Source organism: Anneissia japonica, unplaced genomic scaffold (assembly GCF_011630105.1).
Source record: "Anneissia japonica isolate Jap-2015-1 unplaced genomic scaffold, ASM1163010v1 scaffold288264_len70116_cov101, whole genome shotgun sequence".
NCBI classification, from domain to species: Eukaryota; Metazoa; Echinodermata; class Crinoidea; order Comatulida; family Comatulidae; genus Anneissia; species Anneissia japonica.
Window position 1 is genome coordinate 1 of NW_022720772.1, and position 13274 is coordinate 13274.

At 36.7% G+C, this 13274-nt stretch overlaps 2 protein-coding genes across 3 annotated transcripts; both read left to right on the top strand.

Annotated features, from left to right (window-relative positions):
• Positions 1-1434: 1434 nt before the first annotated feature.
• LOC117111400 lies at positions 1435-4663 on the top strand. 2 transcript variants are annotated; one of them, XM_033254307.1, is made up of 3 exons: positions 1443-1557; positions 2126-2189; positions 2414-4663. In XM_033254307.1, the coding sequence occupies exon 3, from the start codon at positions 3567-3569 to the stop codon at positions 4380-4382; it is 816 nt and encodes a 271-aa protein (XP_033110198.1). In that variant the 5' UTR covers positions 1443-1557; positions 2126-2189; positions 2414-3566; the 3' UTR covers positions 4383-4663. The 2 variants fall into 2 exon arrangements, with proteins under 2 accessions (XP_033110199.1, XP_033110198.1); XM_033254308.1 differs by lacking the exon at positions 2126-2189 and having other exon boundaries at positions 1435-1557.
• Positions 3039-3494, top strand: LOC117111399. Its single transcript, XM_033254306.1, has one exon. The coding sequence runs from the start codon at positions 3039-3041 to the stop codon at positions 3492-3494; it is 456 nt and encodes a 151-aa protein (XP_033110197.1).
• Positions 4664-13274: the final 8611 nt, after the last annotated feature.

A 13274-nucleotide genomic window follows, 5' to 3' on the forward strand; every position in this document is an offset into this window, starting at 1 on the left:
GGTAAAAATATTAATAAAATTAGTCCAAGAAGTATTTACATCATTAGTTGCATAAACAGGATTAAGTAAGCTCATGTTTAAAATGACTCACAAATTTGAGATGATCCGTGGCAAAATCGTCTGAGTTTAACTTTAAGAAGTTAAATGACAGCAAAACGGAATAAAGCAATGAAGCACAAAGAATGCCTTTCACTCCAGGTGCCATGCTAATAGCAACAATCGGCGCTAGAATCAGCCAGGAATTAGCGTTGATCTACAAAGCGTGAATAAATCTTGGTTCTTTATAAACTAAAATAACCCGTAAAGCATTAAAACCTCACGAAAATAAGGTACACTCACACCATTAGAATGTTCGCCGAACAATTCGTAATGAAAATCCACACCAAAAGGCATTAAAACACGAAAAAAAACCGGCAGAGAATCAATAACCGGGAGCTCCACAGAAACACGTCCGCACGCCTTGCCAGCAGGCTCATAGCCTTTGATTTGATCAAATCATGTTAAAACGACACTTGAAATTGCTAAAGTAAGTACTGATTTATGGCTGTTTATACATGGCGGCCATCTTGGACGCCATCTTGAATTGAGGTATATTGATTATATCACATTCTAAATTGTCTGAAATGATTTACTGACTCAAAGAAATTGATATTGTTTTAAAAAGATCACGATTATATCACAATTTGAAGCTGTTTTATGTTATGGTCGCCATTTTGGCGGCCATCTTGGAAAAAACCACTCCCATTACTAAAATCACTGTTTTGGGCTATAAAGACTCCCCCTGTATTTTTTCAACCTCCACACAAATTTGACCGAACATATATAAATATTATTTTTATATATGCATATATATATTATTTACGTATATATATATGTATACATATATTGTATGTATATTTATTTATTTATTTATATTTATATATTTTATTTATATATATATATTATTTATATATATACGTATATATACACGTATACATATATATACACGTATACATATATACACGTATGTATATACGTATATATATACGTATAATATAAATGCGTATATATATACACACGCGTATGTATGTACACGCGTATATATGTACACGCGCGCGTGTATATATGCACACGCGCGCGTATATACATATATATACGTGTATACGTATATATATATACGTGTATATATACGTGTATACGTATATATATGTGTATATATATGTACCTATATATACACGTATATATATAAGGGCCTATATACTTTTTAAGTCATGTATCATGCATAGGCAGGGCTCGAAATTCACGCTAGCAAACTAGCAATTTGCTAGTAGGTTTGTCATAATTGCTAGGTAAAAATTCACAAACCAGCGAATTAAAAAAAATGATTGCTAGTTGGAATATCTATACATGTGCGGTTTATACCTGGGTATAAACTTTTGAATTGCGCCCTCTCTTGGCGTAGTGGTTTTTTGATGGTTTCCCTAACGACGAGCTATTGATCATTTTCGTCAGTTAAATTAACGATATTGTGGATTTGACGCCGGATGGGAATTACCAAGTTTGATTTAATGATTTTTAGTGAGTTATAGTTAATTACTATTGCAATGGTTTTCCTTAATAAACTTTTGTTCATTTGTTATTTATGACCGTATTATGAAGCACTTTTGGTGCCGTAGGTGGCCATGTTATAGCCTAGGCCGAGAGAAAATTTATAACAGAGATTCGTTGATATTACTTTAAATTTATTGAAAGATTGTTAAGGAAAACTGGTATGAAGACGTAGGTCAAAGGTGCAGTAAAAATTATAGACTTTATGAGCAGTTTAATGTTACTGTATACAGATAAATACAGTGTTTAATGTGTTAGTTTAATCATAGTTTTATCTCAGAAAATATGAGTAGATGCCGCTTTGCTAGAGAAGGCTGCACGTTCGTTGTTGTTTGAGCTCATGAATATTCGTGACTTGCCTAACTCATTCCATTTGGAAACAGCCAGGAATCGAAGGGCTGTACTTGTGTATTGATGTTTTTATGGATATTATTCATTTGTTTTGGAATACAAATACTTATATTTAGACCTCAAACATATCTGATTGTAGATAATTACCAATGATTATTATTAGATTATCAATCATTATTATTTTTAGGATATCAGATGATTATAAATCTTGAAGACATTGCACTGCTGATTATTTGTGGAGAGCAATTGAGGTACTATACAATAATTGTGTTCTTAATAATAGGATTATATTCTGTTGTATTAATAATACGATATAAAATCTTTAGTGACTATGCTATAATTGCTATGATAATGAAAACTCTGTTACGGTTAATTAATTTTGAGTTCATGGGAAAACACCATGATAATGTTTTTAGAGAAAATCAGTTATAGTTGCAGTTGTGTAATTAACTTGTTTTATATTTTACTGTTATAGTTCACGGTAAGGATCTTTGGAAAGACATATTAAAGACCAAAGAGTACCAGTGAAACCTTGTTCGTAATTTTTTTGAAGTCTAGTAGTGCATAGTGAACTCAATTCTTCAAGCATCCCTAGAGACGAAGATGGAAGACTGGGAGTGTGTGGACTCGGTAATACATAATTTGATCTGCAACCGGGTCAGCAAGATGCATAGAACATCAAAACCTGACCAGTGGATATATGTTCCAACTGCGAAAAACCCAGCTGACCAAGCAACTAGGTCTATCCCAGCTACTGAGTTAAATGATTCATTGTGGATGTCTGGGCCTGAATTCCTGAAACAAAGATATCTGTCAACTGACCAGAACCGTATAGAAAGAAATGTAGAGCTCCTACCTAATGATCCAGAGGTGCGTCCAAGTACCATCGCCTGTAACAAGGTTGTCTTGAACCAGACATGCATTGGAGTTGAAAGATTCAGCCGAATATTTCCAGCTGGGAATCAGCAGTTCGAGCTGTTACAAATCTTAAACATATTGCTCGTTCATTTACACGCAACAACGAACTTGAATGTGGGTGTACAGGTTGGCATGTATGCCAGACACCAAAATCAGTAGAGGAGAGATTTGAAGCAGAGAATATGATTATTAAGAGTGTCCAGGGTGAGACCTTCGCTGCAGAGATGTCGGAGGTGAGAAGTGGAAAGCTAACAAAGAGCAACAAGCTCATAAAATGGAACCCTTACATTGATAACAGAGGAATTCTTAGAGTTGGCGGTAGGCTGAGCTATTCGCAACTGCCAGAAAGAGCTGCTCATCCAGCCATATTACCGAAAAATTGTCATGTATCGACTCTTCTCATTAGACACTACCACCAAAAATGCAACCACCAAGGAAGACACATCTCTCTAGGAACCTTAAGGAATGAAGGTTATTGGATACTGGGTGGCCAACGGCAAGTATCGAAAGTTATTGAAGACTGTGTGGTGTGCAAAAGGCTTCGAGGAAAGGTGCAAGAACAGATTATGGCAGACTTACCCGAAGAAAGGTTGACCGAAGCACCACCATTCACCTTTGTGGGAGCTGATGTGTTTTGACCGTGGTTGATACGTAGTTCCAAAACTCGAAGTGCAGTTCAAGCTAAGAGGTGGGCTGTCCTGTTTACTTGCATGGTTACGAGAGGTATTCACGTGGAAATATTGGAGTCTATGGACAGCTCATGTTTTATTAATGCCCTTAGAAGGTTTTTTGCGATCAGAGGCCCAGTCAAGCAGATTCGTTCGGACTGTGGCACAAATTTTGTAGGAGCATGCAACGAGCTTGGACACCAACTTGTTGACAAAGATTGTGTGAAACGATACCTGTTAGGACGTGGATGTGAGTGGATTTTTAATCCTCCCCATGCCTCACATATGGGGGGAGCTTGGGAGAGGTTAATAGGGATGGCCAGGCGCATTTTAGATTCTGTTCTAAGAGAAGTGAAACCAAGCCGGCTTACCCACGAGGTTTTAGTCACACTAATGGCGGAAGTGTCCGCAATTCTAAACTCCCGTCCTCTGTTACCAGACAGTGATGACCCAGAGCTGCCAATAAACTTATCACCTAACATGTTGCTTACAATGAAAGCATCACAGATAACAGCCCCAGAAGGACCTTTCAACCAGAATGATCTGTTGAGAAATCAGTGGAGACGTGTTCAGCACTTATCAAACATGTTTTGGTTGAAATGGAGAAAGCATTACCTACCGCTGTTGCAGGCGAGGAGAAAGTGGCAGACACCAATGAAGGATTTGCAAAAAGACGATGTTGTTCTTGTTAGAGATTCTGCCTCGTCTCGCTGCAGTTGGCCTTTCGGTAGAATTTTACATGTTGAACCAAGTGCTGATGGGAGAGTTCGCAAAGTGTCCATAGAGATGGCAGATGCTAAGAGGGTATTGCGTCCAATTTCAGAACTTATACTATTGGTACCCGCTAAGAGGATCTAATCACCTGTTATAAACTGTTTTGATTGTTCTCATAGTTAAAGTTACACTGTACTACATATTATATTGTACATTAATTAATTTGGTGTTGTAAACCTTTTAAACTTATTGCAAATTGAATTTTGATGATGTCGTCCATCATGGTGGGGGAGTGTGCGTTTATACCTGGGTATAAACTTTTGAATTGCGCCCTCTCTCGGCGTAGTGGTTTTTTTTATGGTTTCCCTAACGACGAGCTATTGATCATTTTCGTCAGTTAAATTAACGATATTGTGGATTTGACGCCGGATGGGAATTACCAAGTTTGATGATTTTTAGTGAGTTATAGTTAATTACTATTGCAATGGTTTTCCTTAACAAACTTTTGTTCATTTGTTATTTATGTCCGTATTATGAAGCACTTTTGGTGCCGTAGGTGGCCATGTTATAGCCTAGGCCTAGAGAAAGTTTATAACAGAGATTCGTTGATATTACTTTGAATTTATTGAAAGATTGTTAAGGCAAACTGGTATGAAGACGTAGGTCAAAGGTCCAGTAAAAATTAAAGACCTTTGTGAGCAGTTTAATGTTACTGTATACAGATAAATACAGTGTTTAATGTGTTAGTTTAATCATAGTTTTATCTCAGAAAATATGAGTAGATACCGCTTTGCTAGAGAAGGCTGCACGCTCGTTGTTGTTTGAGCTCATAAATATTCATGACTTGCCTAACTCATTCCATATTTGGAAACAGCCAGGAATCGAAGGGCTGTACTTGTGTATTGATGTTTTTACGGATATTATTCATTTGTTTTGGGATACAAATACTTATATTTAGACCTCAAACATATCTGATTATAGATAATTACCAATGATTATTATTAGATTATCAATCATTATTATTTTTAGGATATCAGATGATTATAAATCTTGAAGACATTGCACTGCTGATTATTTTTGGAGAGCAATTGAGGTACTATACAATAATTGTGTTCTTAATAATAGGATTATATTCTGTTGTATTAATAATACGATATAAAATCTTTAGTGACTATGCTATAATTGCTATGATAATGAAAACTCTGTTACAGTTAATTAATTTTGAGTTCATGGGAAAAACCATGATAATGTTTTTAGAGAAAATCAGTTATAGTTGCAGTTGTGTAATTAACTTGTTTTATATTTTACTGTTATAGTTCACAGTAAGGATCTTTGGAAAGACATATTAAAGAACAAAGAGTACCAGTGAAACCTTGCTCGTAATTTGTTTGAAGTCTAGTAGTGCATAATACAAAATATCTTGTAATTAGCCTAAAACTAGATTAAACTGATCTACAAAAACAAATACAAATTTTATTAAATTTACTTATTTATTTTTTAATTATGAAAATCGACTAAAAATGCCTATAATCGACGAAAAACGATCGGTTTTTTTTTCATCTTGAGCACCCAGAAACACGATGTGAAGTGCGCCACCAACATTATTTTTTTTAAACCTTGCAACAAGCTAAGTAAGCAGTGTGCAGAAAAAAAAAATCGCTTTCGGATCCTCACATGTGTTTGTTGACGGAAGTCACGAGCGATGCGATCGGTAGTAAAGGCGAACATATTTAATTTGGTTCTTTTTAGATAATAAACAATGTTTCAGGTATGATAATAATAATTTACTATGAAACCAAGATAAATAATAGGTTACAACCTAGGCTTCAATTGGCAAATGTTTTAGGCCTAGCCTACTAGACCCTAGTCTGGCTAGGCCTAGTAGACCTCCTAACCTAGGCTAGGCCTACTACTGCACCAGCGGCCGCCGACGGAACGTCTAGCCCCAGCTTTAAAAGACCAAGGCCTATCAAAATAAATATTGTACAAACAAATCTTTTATTTAAAATTGAGTTTCTGTTATGGCCTTTTTCTGTCAAAGATTTGGCTTGCTACCAATACAGTTTTTGAAATCTCTAGGCCTAGCCCCTAGCTAAGCCTGCCTAGGCTAGTTAAGCCTAGGCTAGTCTGGCAAAAAAAAAACTTCTCCCCGGCAAAAAAAACCAAAAAAACCTGCCCCTGAAAATTTCTGAGGGTGTGACACTAAACAAGTATATTTTTTTTTATTTTCAAAATAATATGATGTAAAATTAATATAAAATAAATTTTATTGTTTATAATTATATTATTTTGAAAAATTCCAATAAGCAGTACATATTTAATATGAAAACAAAATCACAGATACAAAATAAAAATTAAAGGAATGATAAACTTAACTTATTTAAAAAAATAAATTAAGTATATAATATTAAATTTTTATTTTGTATCTGATTTTCTTTTTTCATATTAAAAATGTTCTGACAGTGAAGTGAATAAATGTACAAGGTATAGAAATCAATTTCTTATACTCATTTGGCTATTTCTTTGTGATATTTATTGTACTACACTCACCATAACAGAAAATATTATATTAAAACATTTAACACACAAATTTAAAGAGGTACATCATTAGTTATTTTCATACAATTTATTTTCCGAAAATAATATGTTGAGTTGGTATCAATGTATTTTATTAGTTGAGCAGCTCATTTTGCTAGTTACATTTTTAACAACTAGCACATTTTAGCAATAGGTTGCTAGTGGCTGAAAAAGTAAATTTCTAGCCCTGCTTAGGAACGTTGACGCCTGCAAGACTCTGGTGTTATTTAGCACACTCAATACTACCAAAATCCGTTGAAAAACCTTTTGTTGCAATTTTTTGGGGGTTAAACCAAACGAGAACCGTTTGATTGGTTGACTTTCCGTCATAACATTCACCATATTGCCAAATACGGCATCCTCAAAATTACGTCATGCTTGTCACGGCCAGCGGTCTGCATTCGATCTGACTCACTCTTTTACAAGTCTCTAATTCTCATCAAAAAAGTTTCTCAACATAAACTGACGCTGGTGGCGCTTTCCGAAATGCGCTAATGTACTACGAAAAATCCATAAATTAGAGACTTGTGGCAAATCTATTGTGTAGATTGTTTTAGATAATGCGATTTCTGCCAGAGTATGCGAAATCAGTTTGCTATACATTTGGAGAATCCAGAAATTCAAAATAGATTAGGAGCAGAAAAACATTTGTTCAAATGGAGGGACCAAACATCCTTGATATTTTATGTCTGGCACTTCAAGTTCGCCAGAAATGGCACTCTAATTTTTAATTTTTTTTGTGCTCTTTATTTCTAAAATGTAGGGGGTGGTGGGGCTAGACTAACTTGAATTATGTATACGCATGTTAACCGAGGCAGTGGTGGTTCAGAAAACTTGCCGACAGGGAGTCTGAACCAAGAGGCCGACTAGTAGAGCTTCGAGGGTCCTGGAATTAAAATTCCTGGTATCCCTGGTTCACGGGGAGAGTTTTATGACTTAATATGATCCAAATATGCCTTTAGACCACATTCTAGGTGTTGATGGCAATCGAAATTACGTTGTTTGGATAAGCAAATTATTTGTTTAGTCCGACGACACGACAGCGGGGTTGGGTCCTGCATGACATATTCCCCGCTGTTGCACGAGGCTGTTGCACGCAGTCGTAATGGAAGAAACTAATCAAATATCGAATTTTTCACGAAGATATCCATCAAGAGACGTCTATGAATGATGCCTAGTACTTCAAATACTATAAACATAAAGAGGAAAAGTGGTAATCTGTCGCTTATATGGCCTCATGCTAACAAAGGAAAGGCTCAATCTAATCTCTAAGAAAAAAGAAGAATCATGTTCACAATTTAAGTTGAAAGGCCTTGTTGCCGAGTCTTTCCTTGGAAGAAAATTAAAATATAAAAGCCATATGATGGAGCTTTTTTCCAACACGGCCACAATATTAAGATGCCAATGAAGAACGAGAGTCATTACTGACTCCGGCACGAGTGTTTCCCGAATATAATTATTGTCATGACCAAGTCGACGTGTGGCACAACTCAGGAGTTTAAATGAATAAACCTGGCGATGTCAGCATTACCATTGATGACAGAATTAGTATTGATCATGGTCGAGGAAAAAATCTACTCAAGAAGCTGCTGCTACTGAAAACCCATCTGGGGTAAGATCGGGTCTAAAATAGGGGGACCACCTGTGGACCACCATGCAGCATTTGAAATTAATTAGTTGTATCTATTTTATATTAAAAAATATATTTATATGTTTGGAAAATGTATATAAATAATATTCAAAACATGATGATTGAATTGACATAATTAGAATGAACTTACTGGTGAATAATGAAACTGAACTGTATGTTATACAGTATTTTTGTGATTGATAATTGAATGGAATGTAGGCCTAATTCCTTTTCGACGAATCTATTAATGAATTGTAATAAATTAAATGTTTGTAGTTAAGTAGAATAAATACATTATATCTTATACTTTTGTATTTGATATATGATTTGAATGGAATGTAATATTTTTCGATAGATCTTTTAATGAATTCCAATTACCTTTTTGTAGTTAAAATTAAAAATTAAATGAATTGTAAGTAATTAACGAAATATATTCCTTTTATATCATAACTGTATGTATTGTATTATTTTATAAAACCTAAATGTATATATTTTTAATTGTTATTGAACATTTTGTTAATATTATATACTTTTCTATTTTATGTACTGTATCTTACTATGTGTTGTTTTGTTTCACACTGTTGGTTATCCTTGGAGGGCTTTTTGTCGCATTTTGCTTTATACTAAAATGTTGTAATATGTAAAAAATTAAAATAAATGCATCATTTGTGATAACAGTAGTTGTCAGAAAGTAATGCTGACAATTTAGGGATTGAACCCATAATTTGGCAAAATTTAAATCCAAAAATCCTTGCAAGATTTAGTAATCCAAAGATCACAAAATTGCCAATAAAGGCCATTGCCTAAATGAGGTCTGTTGTTGTTGTACTCTAAATGCAGTACAAGGCCGGTGTCACGAAAATTCAGGTACCACCGAGAAATTAGGTACCAGACCTAAATTCTCGTTTAAGAGAAAATATTCGGTTTGTCGATAAATTAATTTCCACTCTCATTTTATGGCCCTTATAGTACAGTGCATAAATATTTCCTTTGTTTTAAATTAACGACCGAGCGTTATTAATGAGGTGAACTTGTATTTGGAACAAAAACCATGAAAATAAGCAGAAAGTATACGATTTTGAATGTTTTTTAGTCTTGTTAATCCTTCAAATCGCGTCCGCAAAGACTACGACGCTGACCTAATTCTCTTCACTGCTACACCAGCAGTGCGAAGATTGTCCTTGTTGTCGCCTGTTCGCAGCCAGGCTTTGCATCGTGGCGTATGAGCGCTCTTCCATTTTCAGCCAATCAGAGTAGATACATGCCCAGATTGGGAAAACAAAATATGAAAAAGATGAGTAGCGGTATACTACAGTTACTTTAAGCTGATTAACTTTGATAACGAATAGCGCCAGTAAACATCAGGCATCAAATTGTTTAGTATGACGGTATACCCCTCTCCCCCTAGGCCTATAAAATTTTAAAAACATGTTTTGACCAACTTTACTGAATTTTTTATTGCATTTTATTTCTTTTTAGACGTTGTCTGTGTTTTGTTCTTTGTGTGCAATTTGAAATCGTTTTTGTGTGACCCACATGGAATTATTGTAGTTATTACTTTTTATGGCTGATCCTATTAATCAGGGTTGTTTGTTGCACTTTTGCCTTATTAATCAGGGTTGTTTGTTGCACTTTTGCCTTCTTGTCCTGTTGTTTTAATTACATGATTAATGAATAAATTCAATTCAAACTAATCAAAATTTATTGGAAATTGAACTTGAGAATATTGCCAAAATTGTTTGCCAATGTTCCAAAAGATAATGGTTCCTATGTTAAGATTTCTAAAAAAAAAATACGCATGTTAAAATGTTTATATATATTGCTCTGCTTATGCATTTAAATTACAGAATTAATTAATTACAAAATTCACTCAAAATTGTGGTATTTTATTTTTATTTATTTTATTCAATTTCCAGGTAGATCTAATAATAAAGATACAATGAGAATGCAATGCTTTGAGGGTATATAAAATATATAAAAAATGAAATGCTAAAATTTTATCATCAAATGCAGTTAGAAACAAATACAATAAAATATAATAAAATTGTCAATGAAATAACATTCATGCATTTAAACTGCTGAATACAGTATATCAACAAAGAACCAAGGTAAATTATTTAAAACTTTACACTGTATATGGTTTTCTATATACAGGGAGATAATAATAGGTAAATTTGGTTCTGACACACTTGAGTTGTAAAATGACAGAATTGGAATTTCGAGAATTTAAAATCAGTAAAATCTTGTAGGCCTATATTAAAATCACTTTAGCACTTGAAGCTAAAAAGTATATTTAATTCTCTGATATAGTTTAAGAAACGTTTGAACATAATATATTCAATGGCACGAACAATGCTCTATGCAATTCAACTCTAATACTGTATAATCGTATCCGCTTTCAACACAGTGCTGTGTTACCCACTTCGCCTCCGCTATCATCTTAAGTCAAATGCAATGCAGTCAGCTTCGTATACATTTATATAGGGTGATGTATGCAAATTAAGCTTCCAATTTGGCTTAAGAAATGGCTTCATTTTGATTGGTCGGACCTAAGCAAACTTCCCGCCTACGAACTTACACTGTCATCATCATCACTGCAACCGGTCGATATCGACCAGGGCATCCTCATCTTCTTTGACAGGCCTTCATATGTGACAGGAGGCCAATTCGGGCACGGCAAACACGTCCACATCGATTGCATACTATGGTAGGGTCTGTAGTAACATATTGCGGGGTGGCATGACGCCTTAGGCGGGTCTCTATAGCTGTAGCAACACGAGCATCTTCTGCTACTGTTGTGCCTCTGTGGATAATCTGCTTCCATTGGTAGAGGTTAGCTGCCTTGTCCTCCCATGTACCAACATTGATGTTACATGCTTTAAGAGTTCTTTTCAGTCTGTCTTTGTAGCGAAGTTTGGGTCTTCCATGACGTCTCTCACCCACTTGGAGCTCTGCATAGAACACAGCTTTTGGCAACCGTGGTTCTTCCATCCTGGTAACATGACCAATCCATCTGAACTGTCGTTCCTCAATCAGCTTTGTGACACTTGGCATGCCAGCTAGCTCAAGAACCTTGATGTTTGAGATCCTGTGTTGCCAGCGGATGCCGAGAATTAACGGAGATGTCGAAGTTGTACTTGATTCAGCTTTTTGATGTGACGTTGATACAGTGTACATACAAAAGATTGGCGAGAACAACGGTGTGATAGACCTTGCATTTCGTCGAGCGATAGATACTTCTTTGTGACCAGAGGCGATGACGCAGATCCGAAAAAGCTGCACAAGCCGCCTTAAATCGGGCATTGATTTCAAAGTCGATTCTGCCGTCCGCCGCCACAGAACTCCCAAGGTAAGTAAAATTGTCAACCATAGTCAGTGGGGTGTTGTTCATCAGAACTGAAGTTATGTTTTGAGTGATGCGGAAGGAGTGAAAACAACCTGAGATTTTGAAGCATTTATAGAGAGCCTTAGGTCACTGGCTACACGGCTGAATATATCAAAATTTTCTGCAAATCATTGTGATTATGTGCAACAAAGGCGGTGTCGTCAGCATACAACAACTCGCGAACAAGAACAGTCGACTGGTTTTGGCCTTTGGTCGAGCCAGGTTGAAGACTTTTCCCACCCTGGTGCGAATGTAGACCCCTTCCGCAAGATGTTGGTTGGTGAGCTCTAAAACTGCCGACAAGAAAACTGTAAAAAGTGTGGGTGCTAACGGCCAAACTTGTTTCACACCATCCTTAACCCAGAATGCTTCCGATGTCTCGCCGCCAATTCGGACCTGGGCAAACATGCCATCACAAGCGCAGAAATGATATAAACTTTGACGAGATCCCGTATCTGACTAGGAGAAGCCAAAGGCCTTCTCGTGAAATGGTGTCGAATGCTTTAGCGAAGTCGACAAACAGCATAAGGAGTGGTTGTTGTTGCTCAATAGCCTTTTCCTGGCGTTGGCGTAAAGGTGAATATCATGTCAATAGTGCTGCGTGCGGGCCTGAACCCGCACTGGGATTCTGGCAGGATGCTTTCTGCTATTGGTTTGAGACGATGAAGTAATAACTTGCCAAACACCTTGCCAGGGATAGACAAGAGTGAAATACCACGGTAGTTAGCGCATTCACGGCGATCACCCTTGCGTTTGAAAATCGAGACGATAGTAGCGTCCCGAAACTGTTGGGGAAGCTTTTTGGACATCCTGCAGTGGTTGAAAAACTCAGTGAGTGCATTAAGTAATGTCTCGTTGCCAGCTCTGATCACTTCGAGTGGAATGCCATCTGCACCTGCCGCTTTTCCACTGGCAGAACAGGCAATTGCAGACTCAATTTCAGCACGGCTAGGTGGGTCATCTAGATCATTGTGTACTGGTCTCTGTTGTATGGAGTAGATGAGATCCAACTTGATTGGATGGATATTGTTATAACTTGTCATTTAGGATGAGAAAAGCCTTCGCGATGTTGAAGGTGCCTACAGCAGGAGCATTAACACCCATCGGAGGTCAACTAGAACATCCAGTGGAGAGCTACTGCAATACGACTGTCTAGTTAAAAACCGGAAGTCACTGATGGACTCTGAGGCCGGAAAGAAGCTGGTTTTCAGCCGGAGACCGCCCAAATGCTTCAGAGTTAGTGTGGTTTGAAATCAGAGTTTAACGTCTCCTAGGTGGGTAATCAGCCAAGACCGCGAGCCCCACCTGCCCGAGTTTGAAATCAGAGTGGCTGCCTCCTAGGTGGGGTACCTTCCAGGGATAACGAGCTCCACCTGCCCGAAGCAATCTAGTTTTAAGGCTCCAGAACACCGCCTACACACCCCTGCTCAAAACGGGGATCAGC